The 23,300-nt window shown below is 39.3% G+C and overlaps 2 protein-coding genes across 10 annotated transcripts in view; one reads left to right on the top strand and one right to left on the bottom strand.

Annotated features, from left to right (window-relative positions):
* Positions 1-195: 195 nt before the first annotated feature.
* LOC106168961 (leucine-rich repeat-containing protein 49) lies at positions 196-21,382 on the bottom strand. 9 transcript variants are annotated; one of them, XM_087001434.1, is made up of 20 exons: positions 21,210-21,382; positions 20,589-20,660; positions 19,957-20,053; positions 19,087-19,107; positions 17,388-17,576; positions 16,296-16,401; positions 15,916-16,119; positions 15,543-15,609; positions 15,165-15,308; positions 13,848-13,909; positions 11,941-12,088; positions 11,399-11,482; positions 9,493-9,704; positions 7,804-7,908; positions 4,770-4,946; positions 4,268-4,475; positions 3,744-3,929; positions 1,911-2,020; positions 1,297-1,441; positions 196-1,131 (listed from the first exon to the last, which is right to left on the bottom strand). In XM_087001434.1, exons 1-20 carry the CDS (start codon positions 21,261-21,263, stop codon positions 931-933), a joined length of 2,592 nt encoding a protein of 863 aa, XP_086857560.1. In that variant the 5' UTR covers positions 21,264-21,382; the 3' UTR covers positions 196-930. The 9 variants fall into 9 exon arrangements, with proteins under 9 accessions (XP_086857560.1, XP_086857561.1, XP_086857565.1 ...); XM_087001435.1 differs by lacking the exon at positions 19,087-19,107; XM_087001439.1 differs by lacking the exon at positions 17,388-17,576.
* Positions 21,336-23,300, top strand: part of LOC106168962 (galactose-1-phosphate uridylyltransferase) — a 10,550-nt gene continuing 8,585 nt past the window's right edge. The window contains exons 1-2 of the mRNA XM_087001447.1: positions 21,336-21,498; positions 21,727-21,896. Of these exons, the coding sequence (XP_086857573.1) occupies positions 21,480-21,498; positions 21,727-21,896 (189 nt within the window). The 5' untranslated portion in view covers positions 21,336-21,479. The remainder of the gene's footprint in view (positions 21,499-21,726; positions 21,897-23,300) is intronic.

Below are 23,300 nucleotides of genomic sequence, written 5' to 3' on the forward strand. Positions count from 1 at the left end.
CCAAGTTGACAGCAATTTAGTGAGACTTCCCAGGGGGATAGATCGATCTAAATATCTGTGGGAATGGTAAGGTACAATTTTTTAACAACAAAGACTATATTAAGAAGGCATCATAACTTGATTTTGAACCAGGCCTTTGGCAGTCTAATGTATGCATACCACTTGTACATTGTACCACTTGATGGAAACCAAGAGCCAACAAATAAACAAAGTTTTATTACAACAGTGCCATTTGTGTAGCAAATACATTTTCTTTTTACATACAAAAAGCCCTGTTTGATTGAAATGAGTTTTAAGAAATCACAGATGCAAAATCACAATCCTTCATCAATTCTAGTAATGGCTACATCTATGTTGTTCATGCACTGCTCCTTTACATCACCTAGCAACACCATTACATCACCTAGTAACATTTTAAAACAACTGCCACATGCAATGTGAACTTGGAATGTACGTACACAGAGAAATGTCTGACTAGACGCTATAACGAGTCAGCTTTTATAAATGATAAAAAAGCAAGCACACACTGCCATGTCAGAACCACTGGTTCCTTTGCTTTAACCCTGTGGCTATTTTCTATCTCTACCACTTGGTGGCAACAAAAATTCTCTTGGAAAAATCATCCCAGAGAAATTGGCAACCCCTGAAAGGGATATCAAACTTGAATAAGTTCCACTGAAAAATAACAATGGAAAAATGCATCCTTCGTGTCCTCCCTACCATATAAATCAGAAGTCATTATTTGCCAATCTAGTTACAAATGTTGAGATTGACTAAGACTAAGAGTAAGTGCCACTTAATTCTTCAATTTAATCCCCCAACCTCCTCCATCTCCTGTGGTGTAAGTCTGTGATGTCATGAGAAGGCAGCGAGGTGCCCTGGGCATAAATAGCAGGTATCCAGACTTAAATGACTTTTAAGCCCACATTTTCAACCTTTCTCTAGGTCTTCCATGCATTTTTTCATGTATGTTTTCCTATCGGCCATGTCCATCACAGCAGACTGTATCAAACTGACCATGATCTGTGGCCAGACCTGGTACAGAGTGGTCAGCTTTCTGTCCACCACCACCGCCTCCCTGGAGATCTGACGGACAAATTTCTGGGCAAAGTCTAGTTTTGATTTCTGCTCCTGTAACAACAAATTCCAAGCAAATCAATGATCTGATATTGCAACACCACAGGTGGGAAGTGATGCAGACAAAACAGTGTATAAAGAACCTACTTACAATGACTGTTATAATATTGGAAGACAACGTAAACTCTTCTACTGATGTGAACATCACTCAAATCTTACCTCTCCTTTCTTGACTTGTTCTTCTAGTGGTGGATAGACTAGTCCAGCCCTGCCTATAGATTCTATAGCACTCTTGTGTTCAGCTAGTTTGCCATCAGGAGATTTCCTAGACTTTTCCTCTGACAAAGAAAGTAACTGTTTTTTCCTGGAATTAAAACAACAATAATAATGGTATCTGTTACATAAGATTAATAAAATCTGTAAGATTATCAGGACAATGATACAGGGATAATGGTGTATGCTCACTGCTGATAGGATAAAAGATACAACTGCAGTGAGGACTCACCTGTATTCTCCCAGTAATGTTAACAGTCTGGACTGGGACAGCTGGGAGGTGGTGATGTGGGACAGAGGACCAAAGGACTCACCTGTTTTCTCCCAGTAATGTTAACAGTCTGGACTGGGGCAGCTGGGAGGTGGTGATGTGGGACAGAGGACCAAAGGACTCACCTGTTTTCTCCCAGTAATGTTAACAGTCTGGACTGGGACAGCTGGGAGGTGGTGATGTGGGACAGAGGACCAAAGGACTCACCTGTATTCTCCCAGTAATGTTAACAGTCTGGACTGGGACAGCTGGGAGGTGGTGATGTGGGACAGAGGACCAAAGGACTCACCTGTTTTCTCCCAGTAATGTTAACAGTCTGGACTGGGACAGCTGGGAGGTGGTGATGTGGGACAAAGGACCAAAAAACTTCTCTGCATTTAAGATATCAGCTGATGTCACCTGTAATGAAAAGAAAAAAAAAAATCTGTCATTTGTCACAGATATGAGACCTTGTATGAATGTTTAATTAAAGTTTTTTCTTTTTCTTAAATGATGAAGTTTTGTTTATTATTATTAAATATTCTTAATGCTGAGGCAAGAATTATTTATAAACATGTCCTCTTTTTTGATTAACTTTTTTTTAAGTAACAAGATACTCCTGGTTAAACAGCAGCAAGTCAACAAAGGCAATTAGAAAAATACCATTGACACCAGTTGTAGTTATAAATAGTTTGTATATGCAAAGAAAAACAACATTGTTTGTACCTGTTTCAAAGTATCAACCCTACGGTCCCCATTTACCAAATCGTTGGGAATGCCCTGATTTTCCAAATTATTTGGGATGTCCTGATTTTCCAAATTGTTGGTAGTGTCCTCATTTCCCAAATTATTTAGAGTGTCCCCATTTTCCAAATTACTTGGAATGTCCCCATTTTCCAAATTAGGGAGTGTCCTCATTTTCTGAAATTCTAGGAATATCAATAGTCTGAAGACTACTGGGAATTTTAACCCTTTGTAAATCATGTGGAATATCCACCATTATTCTCTGGCAAATGGCATAATTTCAAGCCATTTTGCAGGACACAATCCTCTTCTGAAGTTTTTATCACTGTGGAATTACAATTAGCTAAATTCACTGCACACACGGCCATTTGATGTTGGCCTATCCCAGTGGCCTATCCCAGTGAGCTATCTCAGTGGCCTATCCCAGTGAGCTATCTCAGTGGCCTATCCCAGTGAGTTATCCCAGTGGCCTATCCCAGTGGTCTATCTCAGTGGCCTATCCCAGTGAGCTATCCCAGTGGTCTATCACTGCCAAATAACAGGTACATTTCCTCTCCTCCCACCAGTTTCTCCAATACATCTCTATGCTGTAACCTGATCTGTTGTCCTGATGGTGAATCTTACTTCACTCCTACCAAACCCAAGCTCCTCCCTTGACTAACATGTAACTACTGAACATTTGTTAGTAGAAACACCTTGCTCATTTAGGACCCCCCCTGGCTTATTGAACTGTTAAATATCCTATATAGCCAGGTCATTCTGAAACAAATAACCTAATCTACAGATGCATATTTCACTGATAATTAATGAAACACTGCCTTGGGATAACCAGCCCACTCAAGTTTTCAATAAATCAATTATACCAATAAAGAAACAGGAGATTAAATATTGGCCATTTTTTATATCAATACTTGAACTCAGTTTCCTTTTATTCCGAGTTATTTCTGGTTAACTAGCAGGTAATAATCCGATAAGTGATCCATTGATTTCTAACCCCAGTCAGGCCAGCAAGTTAACAGACAAGGAAACAATTTGACAAATGACTTGGACTTAAATCTTAAATTAACATTCAGTAAACAACAAGAACCTAACAATTTCCCCCAGAGATGACTATTGTGTTATCTGCCCAAGCCTGTCAGTTGGCCAGATAATCCAAAGATTGGGGGGGGGGGGGTCTTTTTCTTTTTAAAAAATCCCTTTCAGTTGACCTATCTTAAGAAATGAAACAGAACCTAGATAAAATTTTGATTTTGAGCAGACATTTTACTACCAAAAGGGTGGTTCTTTCACCCCCCTAAACCCTCCCCCCCAAAAAAAATATTCAAAGGTCTCAGGGATCATGGGGAAGGAAGTTGTCACAAGCAAGTGCATTTCAGTTGTATTATGGATCAAACCTCACCTCCACATTGTTTATTTTCTTGAGTGAGAAGTGGGCCAGCCTGAACACTGTATACAGCTTCCAGAGGCTGAGCTGGGTGACGGGATTGCCCTCCGGGTCAATGACTAGATTATCCAGCCTCCGCACACTGGAGAGGGCATTGAGTTGATGAAAACTTTCAATATTGGTAGCTTGGAATATAAGAGTCTGAAAAACAAAGATTTTTGACATAAATTACCAAAAAAAGTAATAAACTTCTATAAAATATCAATATTATCAATAGAAAGAAAATCAGCAACAATCTCAAATTATCATTTTTGCATGGTACTTTAGTACAAATGTAACCTAACTAGAGGATCAGAGCGCAGTGTCAGCGAAGCCAACAGAGTTGGCGGAGCCGGACGAGACGGGTCGGGACTAAAACCATGAGTACCGCCAACGTACACGCTGGTGGTACTAATAATTGGTAGGTAATTTCTTATATTTTCTTCTTTACATTTTTCATCTATCTAACTATCCTACTGTTATTTCTACATGTCACACACCTGCACACTGGGAAACCTTGCCCGTATTTTCCCCAGATGTTTCACCAGCTCTGTGAAGTCCATGAACTGGAAGGCAATGGTGGTGATGTTCCCCGCGGCTTGGATCCCCCAGTTCCTGTCCAGAGCCTCCAGGGATCCCACCCCATACAGACTGAGAGTGTCCCCCTCCAGCTCTGCCAGGTGACATGTCCCCAGACTGGGATCAGTACTGGAACAAATTAACACATATACTGATGTTCACTACTAAAAGACCCTTGGGAAGGAATGTTATGTCTTTACAAGTTATAAATAAGGGCTTGTTCCCAATGAGGCTATCAGTTTAACAGACTAATGTGTCTCCTCCTGAACTTGAGTAGAAAACAGAAAAGCCAGTGATTATGCAAGATTTTTGGAAACGAGAGGGCATATTAATCTAGTCCCTGCAGATTTCCATTGATCTATGTAGACCCATGACTTCAATGGGAATTAGGTCTAAGAAAGTCTTCTCTATGGAGAAACTTACTTATATGTGATGGTTTCTTTTTCTGGGGAGGCATTTCTGTTCACAGAACTTTTGGAAGAAGACCTAGAGCTCAGTCTGTTAGCTGTGGTTGGACGCTCCTTCTTCCTCTCTCTGTTGATGTCTGAAGACGTGCCGCCATTTTGTATGCTGTGAGCACTTGTTGGTCGACTGCGGTCACTGTTGATGAAAATATAGTATTATCTAGTTTTATTCCAAAAACTGAAAGGTTATCAATTCAAATTTTTTTTGTAAGTTGTAATAAAAATTCACGGCTATCTTCCAACAAGTTCTATGTAGAAGGTATCCTGAGTAACATGATGTGATATTCCAACATGATCTGACGAGTGACATTCCAATGTGACATTTCAACCCAACCTGCCTAACATGACACGTGACATGAGATATCCTGATGTGTGACATCGTAATATAACATGACATCTTGACATGTGACATCTTGACATGATATGACATCTTGGCCCAATCTGATGATATCCTAACAAAACATGTGACATCTTGACTGTTGGACTTAAATCAAAATACGTTCCAAATAGTTTGTTTGAAGTAAACTATGGTCTATTACTGTGACCCTCAGTTGTGACCTAGTCGTGGCCAACAGCTGAGACCTACAGCTGTGACCTACATTAAGACCTACAGTTGTGACCTACAGTTGTGACCTACACCGAAGATCTTCAGTTGTGACCTTTAGTTGCGGCCATGACCCAAAGTTATGGCCTTAAGACTGGAAACCAAAGAAGATAACAGCAAGATGGTTCTCTGTCCTGTGAGCAAATGGAGTGATAATAGTTACACAAGTTACATGCACCCAAATGTAAAACACCAGTAGTATTAGGGCATAAACAACATCTTTTTGATCTCACAATAGCTCTGGACCAGGGATGACTTTATCAGGTTTGACTCATCCTACTTGATTACATAATAAATTGTGAGATTGAAAAATTATGCTAATCTTACATATCAGCAGCTTATTTCTCCAACTAAGATGTAATCATCATTGTTTACATCCCCCACCCCCTATCCCCACCCCCACCCCTATCTATAAGCACACCTACCCTCTGCATGAAGGGCTTGACCTGTGAGTAGGTCTGGACTTACGTGGAACCATAGTGTTCCAGCACTGGGAGGCAGGCAGTTTTTCTTAAGCAGAACTTGATGTAAAATCCATAATTCCTGTTCTGGAGCACCAGCTGCAGTTTTGTTGTGCTCAGCTGCACTAATGAGATAAGACTTAGGGTTATCTTGTACTAATCGTTATCCCCTGTGATCTCCTCTACTCATCATAGACTAATCTATGAAAATACTGTGGAACTCCTTCTCCCAACATAGGACATTATAGAAATGAATGGCACCCTATACACACAGAGGACACCAAAAAACTATGGCAAAGTCCCCATTTAATGAAGAGTAACTGTAAGGCAAGTCAGATTAAGCAAACACTGGGATATTGCTTTGCCCATACTCAGACATAAGTCTTTATAGTCAGTGTTACATCATGTATTTATACTCCCACTTAAAGTACAGCACCTGTCACAAAACCAAATTTATGATTAATAATAAATTTGAAATGTTCTTTTCTATTTTTGATAAAACATTGCTCCATGCAGTAACCTGTCCTGTCTATAAAACCATACCCCTTGTGTATATATTGTAGTGAAGATACACCTAACTGTAGTGATAAAGGGACTATTATTATGATTATGATTATTATTATTATTATTATTATTATTATTATTTATCCATCTTATTACATAAATGATCACACATCACTGTAAATCTGTAGAGTACAACTAAAGTGAGTAATTATGACGTCTATAGTGCAGTAAAAACTGGCATGCTTGGTTTTTAACATAATTGGTTAATGAATCTATAAATCTCATAAAACAACTTAAAAATATCACATTAGTTAATAATGAAAAAAAATGTAAATAAATAAATAAATAAATATTAACAAAATTTTTTAAAATATCATGATTCTACTTTTAAGATATGGTAACACATGACAACAAGCTTTTTAACCATAATAAAATAAAAAATGTAAAATCTTGATGTTTCACAGAAGTTGAAGTTATCCTGTATATTATTTACACTCCTAAACAACTGTTTATTGATATCTAAGGAGGCCTTCACCACCCTCTTAGCTATAACACTTAACTCCAGGAAGAAGATGGTTTATTATTAAATCTAAACGAGCAGGGAGTCCATGCTGACCAGTGTACTGACCAGTGTACTGACCAGTGTGCTTTATATTCATAGGGATTCTATAATAATAAAAATAATTCTTTATAATTATTCTTTATACTAATAACAAATGACATAGGTGGGGTAGTCTGCTGCCTGGAGTTATCTTAATATTAAATGTTAGCTTGTAAAATGAAGCCTAAGCACTGAAGGGGTTTTAGTAAAATTAAAAGCATGTGTGTGGGTTAAGCTAGCATATAATTTATATCAATTCTGTGGTATTAGAGAGTATTTTCTCTACAGTGATGATGTGCTTACTTGATAAATAATCAGTGAATTAGCTTCTGTCAGCAAAGGGAGTGCCCACATTAACACAAAGTACATAAATGAATATGTAACCATAGTGCATATGTTAAGGTTTCCAAGTCTACTCCTCAAATCACTCACACCAAGCTTGTTATTTTTACATATTTCATCATAATGAAACTTTCTGTAAATCCATTAGCTACAGGTGTCACCTCACTCACTGAGTTATGTGTTAGCTGTGTCTGAGGTAACAACAGGTGTTAAACCTATCACCCACACCCAGCTCTAGAATGGCGAGCATCTAGATTAAGCTTAATGTTTTGTTAAAAAGGTGACTTGAGAAATAAACACAGCAACATGCCACGATATATCAGCCAATGCCCCCCCTCCCCTCCCCAAGATGTGTTAACAGTTTCAGCTCAGTTGCAATGTGTATTTCATGCCATGTTCACAGGGACACATGTACAGGTCACAGGGACAACAATATACAGAGGAGAAGCAGGAAGCTACAGCTATCACAGCTAGTACACACTTGCGAAGTCCCGTGGTCATGAAACAGTTTTGTTTCATGTCCCAAAATTTATTACGTCCTCCCTCCACCTGAATGAAGGCTCTCGCACTGCTAGGGCGTACCGGGCTGGAACAACATATCAGCATGCAGTTAATAAACAATTATCACAAACTACAAGTGTTCCCTCAGCCTCACCATAGTTTACAGCACTGCTAGCATGCAGAGAACTCTCTCTTTCTCTCTCTACTATATAGTAGTTATATGTCAGACAAGCAATCATTTCAGCCTTTGGCATCTTTTACTTCACAAACTCAACCCATCACAGAGTCTAAATAATCCTCTCACACTGCACGGCATCTTGTATATCACAAATCCTCTCACACTGTACAGTATATTGTATATCACAAATTCATATTGCTCGATATCTTGTATGTCGAAAATCCTCTCACACTGCTTGGTATCTTGTATATCACAAATCCTCTCACACTGCTTGGTATCTTGTATATCACAAATCCTCTCACACTGCTTGGTATCTTGTATATCATAAATCCTCTCACACTGCTCGGTATATTGTACATCACAAATCCTATCACACTGCTCGGTATATTGTACTTCACAAATCCTATCACACTGCTTGCTATATTGTACATCACAAATCCTATCACACTGCTCGGTATATTGTACATCACAAATCCTATCACACTGCTCGGTATCTTGTACATCACAAATCCTATCACACTGCTCAGTATCTTGTATATCACAAATCCTATCACACTGCTCAGTATCTTGTATATCACAAATCCTATCACACTGCTCAGTATCTTGTATATCACAAATCCTATCACACTGCTCAGTATCTTGTATATCACAAATCCTATCACACTGCTGGGTATATTGTATATCACAAATCCTATCACACTGCTCAGTATCTTGTATATCACAAATCCTATCACACTGCTCAGTATCTTGTATATCACAAAACCTATCACACTGCTCAGTATCTTGTATATCACAAATCCTATCACACTGCTCGGTATCTTGTATATCACAAATCCTATCACACTGCTCAGTATCTTGTATATCACAAATCCTATCACACTGCTCGGTATCTTGTATATCACAAATCCTATCACACTGCTCAGTATCTTGTATATCACAAATCCTATCACACTGCTCAGTATCTTGTATATCACAAATCCTATCACACTGCTCGGTATCTTGTATATCACAAATCCTATCACACTGCTCAGTATCTTGTATATCACAAATCCTATCACACTGCTCGGTATCTTGTATATCACAAATCCTATCACACTGCTCAGTATCTTGTATATCACAAATCCTATCACACTGCTCAGTATCTTGTATATCACAAATCCTATCACACTGCTCGGTATCTTGTATATCACAAATCCTATCACACTGCTCAGTATCTTGTATATCACAAATCCTATCACACTGCTCGGTATCTTGTATATCACAAATCCTATCACACTGCTCAGTATCTTGTATATCACAAATCCTATCACACTGCTCAGTATCTTGTATATCACAAATCCTATCACACTGCTCGGTATATTGTATATCACAAATCCTATCACACTGCTCAGTATCTTGTATATCACAAATCCTATCACACTGCTCGGTATATTGTATATCACTGCTTGGTATATTGTATATCACAAAGTATATTATATGTCACACTCTCACCTCATCACGGAGTCTGAATCTTCCCTCATGCTGTCCGGTGTTTGGCTAGGGTTGTCCCTTCCTAGTGCAGGGAGGTCAGAGTGGGAGTAACTACCGACGTGTGTGGCGTATAACTCTGGCATCTTCACCAGACGATTGGTTCTGTGCATCAGCGAGCCCTGCATCACTTCCCACTGACGCTTGGCATTATTGATGGCCAGACGACGCTTCTCCTGCACATAGATTAGAGTAAGCATATCAAAAAGTAATTACAGCAAATATACTGTGACAATAAAAAAGTTCAAAGTAGCAGGGAATTCACTTGTAACAGTTCCTTCTTGGTTGATACTTATGTTGAATAAGGAGGACATCTTTGTTTCCTAATAAATAGTTTCTTTACATAGATCTTACAACTACTTAAGTCTGGTGAAAAGATGTTATATTCTGTAATGTTTTGAATCACGAGCAGCACACAGTATGAAATCATGACAAAGATTGCTAGAGGAGCAGAGGCCACACACTCCACCTAGATCCAATGGACAGAAGACAAAGACATTCATAACTGGAAACAGTACATGAGATTAAAAAACATCTTATACACAGATTTAAAGCATCTATCAAATGTCAAAATAAACTGATAATGATAAAAAATGCTCTCTTTGAAAATGCCATGTTAATTTCTTTGACCACCACTGGCAAATTTTCCACTATCTCTAAAGCAATGGGATGTTCTCCTACTTATATCCCATGTATCATTCTAAAAATGAAGATTAAAAAAATGTCAAAACACATCAATAAAAGCATAAAATAAATGAGAACACACAAATGTGTACAGTATATACTCAAATCTAGGTCACTTCAAGAGAGAGTTCACGACCCTGATGACAGACGTCATGACTCTGACAAGAGAGGCCAAGGTCATGACAAAAGAAGCCAAGGTCATGACAAGAGAGATCAAGGTCATGACAAGAGAGGTCATGACTCTGGCAGACATCACACTGAGGATACACCCCTGCAAAAAATTGTCTCATTTAACATTCACTTACCATTCTCAATCTATTCTAGAACATTTGGTATATTTTTTGTACAGTTCTAATGTTGTTTTGCAATGAATGTTACAGTTTGAGATATGTTTTTTTTCGAGAAGTCCTTCAGAATTTCCTAGAACAGATTAAGAACATTTTTCTTTAAAAGAGAAAAACATAATATTCTAGGACATATTGAGATCCATAAGTGAGCATTAAATAAGACAAATTTTGTCAGTTACAACACAGACGGTCACACTAACAAGGAGAACTGGGGTACTGGGGGCAGTGAACCCAAACTTAGAACGTGGTTCACTGGGAGAACTTAAACTCTGTATATCTGCTGGGCTGCCACCAGGGCTGTACAGGATCATAACACGGTCACTGTCCTGAAATAACACCACAACATAGGGGGTTAGTAGGGGGGTCAAACAAACCAACTAAGGGACCATTCACAAACCCTATCATACTAACTGTGGATTGATCTATCACCAAGGGGATTGCAATTAACTTAAACGGCTTAGATGTCTGTCACTCCTACTGAAGCTGTTAGGGGGTAATTAACTATCATTTAGCAGCTTCAGTGGGCATGCCAGACATCTAAGCCGCTTAAGCTGAAAGCAATTTCACGAAAAACCCCTTGGAGATGGATCGAATATGTTAGATCAATCTAGGTATGGGAACCCTGTCTAATGCACAACAGGTTTACCAGGCTGTTGTCAATGGTAGTTCTGTCATGTGTTAAGAACACCAAAATGGTACAAGTGATGAGTTATAATAAAATAATAATAATGGCAGAATCAATTGTGGGTATTAGCGTGGTCCATCTAATAGAGAAACTTGATATCATGATATCAGCCTTACTGCATCCATGCATAAATGAGATGTATTAATATCCTTACCTTTACTAAAGCTTCCTTGTTGCTGTTTCTTCTCTTGTCCTCCTCCTTTTTATACATTAAAGCTGCCACCCTTCTCTCTTCCTCCTGAAATGAAACCACAACAATAAGGGTGTGTCAATATAGGAAGACAAACAACATTTTCTAAAATGGTATTTTTCTTTCACACTAACTTAAACATACAGGTATGATGTACCTCTAGAGGTGTACCTTCACAATGACCACAATGACCCCTCTTACTGTGACTTTCTTCAAGACTCTACCTCTTACCATGACTCTCTTCAATTCTCTACTTCTTACTGTGGGGAGGTGTGGAAGAGGCAGAAAGACCATTACAGGATTAAGCAGTATTCCTTTCATGTAGATCGGCCATATTTAAGTCGTGGACCAGCTAACACTCAACTCTTCTCATTCTGAATGGCCCCTGTGACTCTCTTCAAGTCTCTTCCACTTACCCTGACTCTCTTCAAGACTCTACCATTCACCGTGACTCTCTTTCAGACTCTACCACTTACTGTGACTCTCTTCAAGACTCTACCACTTACCGTGACTCTCTTCAAGTCCAGCTGTTTGAGCAGTCCCAGGTGTCGCAGCATGATAGTCTTGTAGTGAGGGTCTCCAGAGAAAGGGTTTCCATCCAGAGCCACTTCACTAAGAGACTGGGACTCCGCCAGACAGGAGATGTCCTCAAAGCTGGAAAACAACAAGGGGATACTATTATACCACTTTATACTTTTATTCTAAATCTATCAATATATTAAAACTTGACTCTTCTGACCTTCACTCTTGAGTTACCAGGCAATCACCATGACAACATAATAACATAGAACCAACTCTGCCTCCTCACAGGCCATATCTCTGTGATATACCCCCTCCCCCCCAGGATAGCCATGTGTATGTTACCTGTACGGATACATGGTGATGTTGGTCATGATATGAGGCAGCTTAGAGTTGACAGCGTCATTCTCCACTGGGCGTAGTTCACTGAATGGAGCTACGTTTACAGCGCTAACATGACGCTCAGGGTCAACGGTAACATGGCGGAAATTCATTGCTACTTCATGTCCTGAACACAGTTCATTCACTTAATTTGTTTTATCTTGAACAATCTCTCAATTGAATGTACTGAAAGAAATCTGTTTGGAGCAATTTGTACTCCCACTGAATTATTTTTTATCAAACTTTCATAATACTTGAAGTGGTCTGAATCAACTTCAATATATCTTCAAGAGTTTGAAAAATAGTATTAACAAGGATATTCCTGAACAGCTCCTAATTTCTCTGTCATACCAGCCAGCAAATCACCAAGCAAATGTAACCTATTAACACTGTAATCTTTTATGCTACTAAGTTATACTCATTCAAACAGAATTTCTATTGTGTTTTTACCCCTCCTAATACAGTAAGTAAACAAAGTGGCGTCGGCCCCCATACTCCGCGCCCTTCACTGCCCTCTAAGTGCCTCACAGAACCACGGACCATTACACCCTGCTATAGGAATTGTTGTTTCTAAACAGGCCTTAAGCCGTAATGTTTTATGCTCAATATAATCTGCAAACATTGAAGTGGCTTACAAGTGCAAAAAGAAAGCAAATAGCCTTTACAGAGAGCATAATGAGACTTGTGGCACCTTTGTAGCACTCAGTGAAATTGTTTTGAAAAAACATGCTAAACTGAAAATCACTGGACGCAAAAATTTTCATGTTTGCAAAGGGTATTGATGGCCATGTTAATAAAAATCCTCATATTTTTATAACCCACAACTTGTGACCCACACTTTCAGCTCTGCTCCTTTCAGTAAAAATTCACAGTCTGTCCACGTATAATGGACTTTGCTGTCATTGATGTTATTTTAAGGAAAATAAACTCTACACTTCATTTTTATTATTTTTGCCAAATGTAAGAAAGTCCAATCACTTCTTAGTGGGTGGCTTTTTATGTGTTGGGGGGGGGGGGGAGGGGGGGAGGAGAGGGAGGAAGAAAGGGTGAAAAATTATGCTCTTTCTTTCTTTGAAGATTACCATTATCTAAACTCGCTGTTTTTATCATTCAACATTTCAATTTTTCAACAAGAACAGGGAGGAACATCTTTATGAAGTCAAAGGATGAGTGTACAATAGTGACCAAAGTACTGTCTGGCCAACTATACATGTACTACTGGCAACTACTCCTTATATCTACTATTTTATAACCACTGTCTTCACTTAGTTATGTCAGTGATGCTGATGTCAACACACACACACACACACACACACACACACACACACACACACACACACACACACACACACACACACACACACACACACACACACACACACACACAGAGAGAGAGAGAGAGAGAGAGAGAGAGAGAGAGAATGTCCCCATTCTTTACATTTTAATGACTTCAATAAGGATTGTATTGCTGTTTTCTATGCACACTTGTCACTGTTCCACTGTTGTTACTCACCTGCAGATTTCATTAAAACTGAGGTACAGCCTCTGTAGACTGGGAAGATTCTCGATTTCACTCTGAAACGAACAGTTTGAAAGTTACACAGAGTGGAATTTTAAAAAAATTACCATGTCATCCTGAAAGAAACAACTCAACACATATCTGGCAACCAACACTACATATATAAACTTTGTCAATTAGATAAAACATCAATGTTTAGGATATTTGAATGTGCAACTTGATAAATACTGATTATAAAGCAGTTAGACAGAGCATGAATATTTTTGTGGTCTTAAATCATGTAGTTTTCCTTAAACTAGTCTGGACTGAAACCTTAAATCATTCCATCATTCTAACTGGCATTGCTACCCTGCTGTAATATTGAGCTTTTAAGGTTTCATAAATGATACAAGGAATGTATATAACAATACTTTTACACAGTTAGTTTCAGTCAAAAGGTCAGTAGCAACATTGTTTTCATGAACTGCCACATTGCTAAGAACATTTTCAAATCTGTTTTAGTGATTCTTTCACTGTAATCTAAGCCTTGCAAAGTATGTACACTATCTTCTTAATTTGTGCCCAAACCACTTACCTTATTCATATGTGGCATCTACTATATGTAATATGCTATATTAGTACATACCACAGTGACTATTCTGTTCCTCCGTAGATTGAGTTCAGCCAGAGCATCTAGACCCCCCAGGTTGTCTACATGGACTATCTGTTATATGTTATACATACCACAGTGACTATTCTGTTCCTCCGTAGATTGAGTTCAGCCAGAGCATATAGACCCCCCAGGTTTTCTACATGGACTATCTGTTATATGTTATACATACCACAGTGACTATTCTGTTTCTCTGTAGATTGAGTTCAGCCAGAGCATCAAGGCCCCCCAAGGTTTTCTACATGGACTATCTGTTATATGTTATACATACCACAGTGACTATTCTGTTTCTCCGTAGATTGAGTTCAGCCAGAGCGTCAAGGCCCCCCAGGTTTTCTACATGGACTATCTGTTATATGTTATACATACCACAGTGACTATTCTGTTTCCCGTAGATTGAGTTCAGCCAGAGCATCTAGACCCCCCAGGTTTTCTACATGGACTATCTGTTATATGTTATACATACCACAGTGACTATTCTGTTCCTCCGTAGATTGAGTTCAGCCAGAGCATCTAGACCCCCCAGGTTTTCTACATGGACTATCTATTATATGGTATACATACCACAGTGACTATTCTGTTCCTCCGTAGATTGAGTTCAGCCAGAGCATCTAGACCCCCCAGGTTTTCTACATGGACTATCTATTATATGGTATACATACCACAGTGACTATTCTGTTCCTCCGTAGATTGAGTTCAGCCAGAGCGTCAAGGCCCCCCAGGTTTTCTACATGGACTATCTGGTTGCCTGCCAGGTTCAACACACGTAGCTCACTGAGGTGCACAAGATTCTCTACATCAGTAATCTGAAATAAAAATGATCATTATTTCTGGCTTTATATACCTGGATTGATATTCTTAAAACGGCCAATGTCAAAAGTCAGGCAAATTTTTTTTTTATACCCAGCAATAGCAAATATATAATGTCTACAACCACCATAAGTCTTACTGACAATTTTCATCTATAAATCAGTAACAACAACAATATTGATTAATGTTAACATTCCTAGAAAACACTGCTACAGCATGCTATAACTTGCCTGATTCCCGTGCAGATCTAAAACATCTAGTTTGATTAAAGCATCTAGATTTTCAATCTTCTTTATTCTGAAAAAAAAAGTGTGATAATGACCTTGTGTGGTGTGTTTGAGAGAGAGAGAGAGAGAGAGAGAGAGAGAGAGAGAGAGAGAGAGAGAGAGAGAGAGAGAGAGAGAGAGAGAGAGAGGTATTCCTTGGATCAAACATGTTATAACACCTACAGATCAACGTACAATGATGATATTTGAAGTTTGAACTGTTGTGCTGAGATATTGTTTAGCATGTATGTTCAGGTAAAGTTGACAGGTGCAGTATGTGTCATATTGTCTGAAGAGCTCAGTGATCTCATGTATCATACACATGTATGAGTCTTACCTATTTTTCCCTAACATGAGTACCCTAAGAGACCTGAGTGCCGTGAGTCCAGAGATCTCCTCTATATGGTTATCATACAGGTCCAGGAAGATCAGTCTCTTCAGACTGCTCAGGTGCTGGATCTGGGTGATCACATTGTGCTGGTAGTTGAGCAAACGTAACTGTTCTTCTCCTTCCAGAATGGGACACACTGCCAAACGACGCCTGGAAGTCAACAACAAAAGATACAATATAGCTGTCTGCCCTTATGAAAAAGTCCTATCTTTTTTCATTAGGGTGGTTCACCTTGAAGTAGTTACACTGTATGTAATATCCTAACTGAGGTATGCTATGTAACTACGCAGTGCTGTCCTGCTGACATGGACAAGGGTCAGACTGACCTGTCTAAATTCAGGCGGTCAGGGTTGGCTGCCCTCTCCTCGGGCGTTCTGTAAACTATTGGCACTCCCGGAGCAGACGGACTTTCAGCAAATATCACACGGTCACCTTAAAGAGGGAAAAAATCAGTTAGATACAAATAATATCTGTAGAAAGGTAATTCTATATTGATACTAAGTGCAGGGTTGTAAAAATTGCTGATTAATGTGCAATAACTGTGTTTGTTACAATGTTTCTATTTATAGAATTCACAAGAATGTTAACTTTGTTTCAGTTATTAGTTATAGACTTTACCAGTTCAAGCAAATGATTAAAATGCTAGCCATCTATGTACACAGCTGAAGAATTCAACCAACACAACATATTAATAAATTATTTTTTACAATAAAATGATCTTATTAGTCTCACATGATTCATTACAACTTGAAAAGAAATTGAAAGCAATTTCATCCTGGTAACAGATAGGCTTATGAAGTATAGCAGGGCAATATCTCATGCCTAATGCTGCAGAGCACCTGTACAGCCAGCACAGCCTACCTGGCAGAGCACCTGTACAGCCAGCACAGCCTACCTGGCAGAGTACCTGTACAGCCTACCCAGCAGAGTACCTGTACAGCCTACCTGGCAGAGCACCTGTACAGCCAGCACAGCCTACCTGGCAGAGTACCTGTACAGCCTACCTGGCAGAGCACCTGTACAGCCAGCACAGCCTAACTGGCAGAGTACCTGTACAGCCTACCTGGCAGAGTACCTGTACAGCCTACCTGGCAGAACACCTGTACAGCCAGCACAGCCTACCTGGCAGAGCACCTGTACAGCCTACCTGGCAGAGCACCTGTACAGCCAGCACAGCCTACATGGCAGAGTACCTGTACAGCCTACCTGGCAGAGTACCTGTACAGCCTACCTGGCAGAGCACCTGCATAGCTAGCACAGCCTACCCGGCAGAGTACCTGTACAGCCTACCTGGCTGAGCACCTGTACAGCCAAATCAGCCTACCTGGTGGAGCACCTGCACAGAATACCTGGCAGAGCACCTGTACAGCCAACTCAGCCTACCTGGCAGAGCACCTTGCAGAGCCAGTACAGCCTACCTGGTAAATGCATGGACGGGTTCTTTCTATTATTCCCAGAATTCTGGACAATCTTGTATCTGTCATCAAGGTTATTGTGGTCATTATTAGTAAGGTCATGTGCATACGCCGCAGCAGGGACCACAGTCTGCTTGCGAACATTAGGCGCGTTACGTTGGGGTTGTGTTCCGGGTTTGTCAGACTGGAATCCTGTGGTAGCAGAACCCGCAGTTAGTACCAAGCAACTTAAATCACAAACTTCACAATACTGCTCACATCAACCTGCATGCATTTATAACACTGGAGATCTTTGGCAATTGTCTGGCTTACACAGCTGTGGTTACTAAGTTTATGTAGAGAATGTCAGTAACTGAAATCTGCTGCTACTTGTGAACCTCTGGTTCATATATAATGTTTTCAAAAAGTTTCCTTTTCCAGACAAAAGATCAAAATATCCCCATCTGTACAAGAACAGTTCAACAACAGGTCAGTAGCCACCATTGATGCCACATAACAGCCACACCATTCACTGAAGCTAGCCACTCTCACAGATCACAAACACGGTGCCAGTTATCATGTACCACAGAACCAGAGGACAGTGCATCTTAGACACAGATACAAATAACACACATTATAACACACCTGTTGACATGCACATATTTACTCTTATGATGGAGTCAATGGATCTTAAAGTCATAATAACTCTTCGTTTTGGCCAAAAATTGGATTTTCCTGGAAAAAACGGCAATTTTCCCGTACTTACCAATGGTCAACGACCCCATTCCTGCATTCAAAGTTAATCCAGGGTTTTTTTCCTAAACGTATGGTTTTTTGTTAAAATCTCTTAAGAGATTTTAACTGACGGAGCTCTCTCTGACATTGCAAAGTCACTGGTGACCTACTTAAAACCGCGGGAAAAGCAGACAACAACAACACTATATAAGATTCATGAGATATATTCGTCTTTTTGTTAAAAATGCATTTATATCCACAATGTGTGCCATTCTGGGCTTTTCGTAAACCGACGCACTGTACAAAAACTCGCAACTTAGGTCTGCGTCCACATTAATGCGTTTGGCGCCATGTTATTTTGGTCTCGAATGAACGCGAGAATCCGCGTGACACCATTACGTCATTAGCAACGAATGCCTTGATGACTGGGAAGAAAGGCATCGAAAGCCCCGTTGACAAGCACAGATTTTAGTTTTACTACAATAACGGCCGTTTTAGTGGTAAAATACAATAGAATATATTTCCATGCGTTGTTTACAATGTATTTCATGCGGAATTTTGAATCTCAAAGGAAGAGTTATTATTGCTTTAAGTTTAATAAAATAATAAAATGTGTAATGTTTCATTTTTTACCTATCTATTCAAACATTTTTTACCAGTACAGTAAATGTATGTAATAGTACCTCTAAGTAATAAAAGAAACTGAACCACTATTAGTTGTTAACCCCTCTCTACTTATTCAGCTACTAGTATTCCCAGCTAGTCCCATAATACCGTAATAATTTGAACTCTCTGCCCTAACCTCTTACCCCCCCTCCTCCTAGAACATTAAATAGATACTATTATACTAAGTCTACATTGTTGCTAAGGTAGCATCCCCCCTACAAACCCCCTAGTAGGCTAGAGAAGCACACTGGGGGTTGGGGGTTGGATAAGCACATCAAAGCACACTACATGAGGTATGCTAAATTTAAGACATAAAACTCACGGGAAGCTTGCTGGCTCTTGGCTGTAAAAAAGGAAACAAACAGATCAAGAAGACTTGTCAATTTTCTATTAAAAGAAAAAAAAAAAAACAATTACAAAAGACTTGAGTGAATTTCTTAAGGTCAGACATCATCTGGTATTATTAGGTAATAGCATCTATAAGTACATATATCAGACACAACAGGTTCTGTGTTACAGCTAGGTAAGGCTTTTGTGTGCAATGACTACAACATAGCTACATATGCCCTGGCAAGATTAGTATACACACAGGCATGCATTTACATGCACCTGCACACAGATACATATATGCATGGGCACACACACACACACACACACACACACACACACACACACACACACCTATCAATGTACGTAACTACAATTAAGTTGTAATTGCTGCACTGGTGAACTGCTTTGCTAAAACATTCCCTTTCACTACATTAGGAGTAAAAACATTACTAGTATAAGAACACCTACCACCAGTGCTATTCTTAATATTACATATACAAAATTAATAAAAGAGCTCAATCTCCTTATTCATCAGAACATAATAAAAAACACATTCAACATCATACCAGCATGTGCACCTGAAGGGATTACCTTTTAGGTATACCATTATTAGACATTATTTACAAATTATGGTTGTACTATATATGTTAACTTCTATTATTAACAAATTATGGTTGTACTATATATGTTAACTTCTATTATTAACAAATTACGGTAACACTCTATGTTAACTTCCATATCTATTCTGTACATTGTGTTTATATAAACTCCAAAGCATGCATATATCAAGCAGTTAAAATAACAACAAGTATTAACTACTATTAATTAAGATAGAGCGCCAGCGCCACAGTAGATATCTTACCTGCAATCTGGAGCTCGGTGGGCTGGCCGTATTTCTTCAGGAGGGAGGTGGAGGGGTCAACAGTGGAGGCGGACGTAGGGTGGACATCTCTGGGATACTGACCATTAAATCAGATAGTTCATTTTAATCAATCACTTGCAAGACACACATATGGAAACAAACTGATACCAACACTCACAGTAAATAATAAAGAAAAAATGTAGTTAATAATGTGGACCAAGCCACGTGTGGAAAGAAAACGAAGAAATTTCTAAAAGCTGGCCATAATCTCTGTTATGGCCAGCTAAGTAAAGACAAGTTTAAAATGTATAAACTTCAAAAACACTTTCACACAGTACATAATTTGATCAAAGGCTATATCAAATAAAATGGCTTTCTAAAATGCAAACTTGCAAATAATTAAAAAAGCTAAGATGAAAAAAAAAGTTTGCAAAACAAAACAGCAGCAAAAACTATAAGTCACTGTCTGCTCCATATCAACAGATGCAGGCACCAAAAGTTACATCCTGCACCTGTTCAATTATAGGTCTCTCAGTTTCTGTTATGGACACATTTCCAACTTAAGCAATAACCAATTCAACATAAGGTCTTTCAGTTATTATCAAAGAGATATGACACTCTGCAGTAGTTACCTGTTTAGTGATAGGTCTTTCAGCCACAACAGTTGCAGAAGCTTGGAGACTAAACTGAGGTCCAAACAAGTTCTAAGTAGCAGGTGGGAGAAAAAGACAATTGAAGAAAAAAGCTATATTGGTGTTAAATGAATTCAAATACATCAGCTTTTTGTCATACAGATTTATTTTGTTGTTGACCAATGTCTAGGAGAATACACAACAGGAGAATTCTAACCTTTCAATTTTTATCAAGCCTAGCACAGGCTGCACTAGTATTAGTGGAAAGCAATGAAAGATATTGTAAACTGGAGGATTGGATTATGAAAGGAAATAAATAGTTTCTCATTTAGTATAAGCACAACTGCCAAAACAAAATCATGAAACAAACTATAAACTTGGGAACTTAAATATGTTTGAAATTGTTACAATTTACTAGTATTTTTTTGTGGTAAAATATGTTATCTTTAATATAAGATCTGTGTAACTATGACCCGTTTTCGGAAGAGAAAACAGCCATGAAAGCACTTTATCCATCAAAGAGCTTAGTTACATGTACGCATCAATCGATTACTGGAGCTCACGAGGCGGTAAATATCGACTAATATCACTTCAAAAGCTACAGCGAGTCTCCAGTCCCACCTGTCCTTCCTGCGAACTCCCCTGTCTGGCTCGAGACTTATTGTAATGATACATAGCTGCATCAATAACAGACGCTTAGGTCATCTCCCCCGTCATTTTCTTTCAGAAACAATGACAAAAATATCTAGAAGTACTTAAAAACTTTCCCTCATGTCAACCAAGCAGCTGCGTACTCAGCCATGCTCCGCCATCTTTCCAAACACTTAAACAGGAAGTTGGCAACAGGTGCGCAGGCGCAGTTGACTTACCACAGGCTCGTGGCACAAGGCAATGCAGTTTGACCCTACAGGTAAGTTAAATAGTGATACAGGCATTTTCTACATTCTCACAAAATTGACAGTGCATTTTTTACATATTCTTTAAAATATCAATTGTACCAAATGATCACAAAGTACCATTATATGTCACAACCCTGAAATTTAAACTTATATTTCAGTCAGTGCACTTGTTTAAATACATCATGATTTAGATCTAGGACTAAATTACTTGCCGCTTGTTCTGTCCTGTTACTTGTCAGAGCACCAGCACATCCGGTATAACCCCCTGAAGGATGACTGGGTTCTGGTGTCTCCACACCGTATGAGGCGGCCATGGAAGGGGCAGGTAGAAAAACCTGTGGAAGAGGACATTCCACGCCACGACCCCAGCAACCCACTGTGCCCAGGAAATACTAGACCTAATGGACAGGTGAGGACAGATAGGTGTATTCGATATCCCAGTAAACACCAGACCTAATGGACAGGTGAGGACAGATAGGTGTATTAGATATCCCAGTATAAACACCAGACCTAATGGACAGGTGAGGACAGATAGGTGTATTAGATATCCCAGTATAAACACCAGACCTAATGGACAGGTGAGGACAGATAGGTGTATTCGATATCCCAGTAAACACCAGACCTAATGGACAGGTGAGGACAGATAGGTGTATTAGATATCCCAGTAAACACCAGACCTAATGGACAGGTGAGGACAGATAGGTGTATTAGATATCCCAGTATAAACACCAGACCTAATGGACAGGTGAGGACAGATAGGTGTATTATATATCCCAGTAAACACCAGACCTAATGGACAGGTGAGGACAGATAGGTGTATTAGATATCCCAGTAAACACCAGACCTAATGGACAGGTGAGGACAGATAGGTGTATTAGATATCCCAGTATAAACACCAGACCTAATGGACAGGTGAGGACAGATAGGTGTATTAGATATCCCAGGAAACACCAGACCTAATGGACAGGTGAGGACAGATAGGTGTATTAGATATCCCAGGAAATACCAGACCTAATGGACAGGTGAGGACAGATAGGTGTATTAGATATCCCAGGAAACACCAGACCCAATGGACAGGTGAGGACAGATAGGTGTGTTAGATATCCCAGTAAACACCAGACCTAATGGACAGGTGAGGACAGATAGGTGTATTAGATATCCCAGTAAACACAAGACCTAATGGACAGGTGAGGACAGATAGGTGTATCACATATTATGTAGTTATACAGGTAGGTATACCAGATAATACCTGGTAATACAGGTAGGTGTACCAGATTGTACCTGGTAATACAGGTAGGTGTACCAGATAGTACCTGGTAATACAGATAGGTATACCAGATAATACCTGGTAATACAGGTAGGTGTACCAGATAATACCTGGTAATACAGGTAGGTGTACCAGATAACACCTGGTAATACAGGTAGGTGTACCAGATAATACCTGGTAATACAGGTAGGTGTACCAGATAATACCTGGTAATACAGGTAGGTGTACCAGATAATACCTGGTAATACAGGTAGGTATATGTGATATAGCCTGGCTATTTAGCTTACTGCCACCCATTGGTTGTTTTACTTTTACACCACTGTAACAGAAATTGTTTCAGCCAGTGTCTGTTTTTTAACTGATTCCATGGTGAATTGAAAAAAAAATCTGTAGCCAATTAAATATAATAACCAGGCCCGTAGCCAGCAATTTCAAAAGGGGGGTTCTTTTTTTGAAAAAGTGGACCTTTTCCCATAAAAACTTCATGTACCGAGATCAAATTTTACCCAGAGTGGACCTTTTTCCCAGCAAAAGGGGCAGTTCTTT

Source organism: Lingula anatina, chromosome 1, assembly GCF_051362555.1.
Source record: "Lingula anatina isolate TDL-2025a chromosome 1, LinAna3.0, whole genome shotgun sequence".
Lineage (NCBI taxonomy): Eukaryota > Metazoa > Brachiopoda > Lingulata > Lingulida > Lingulidae > Lingula > Lingula anatina.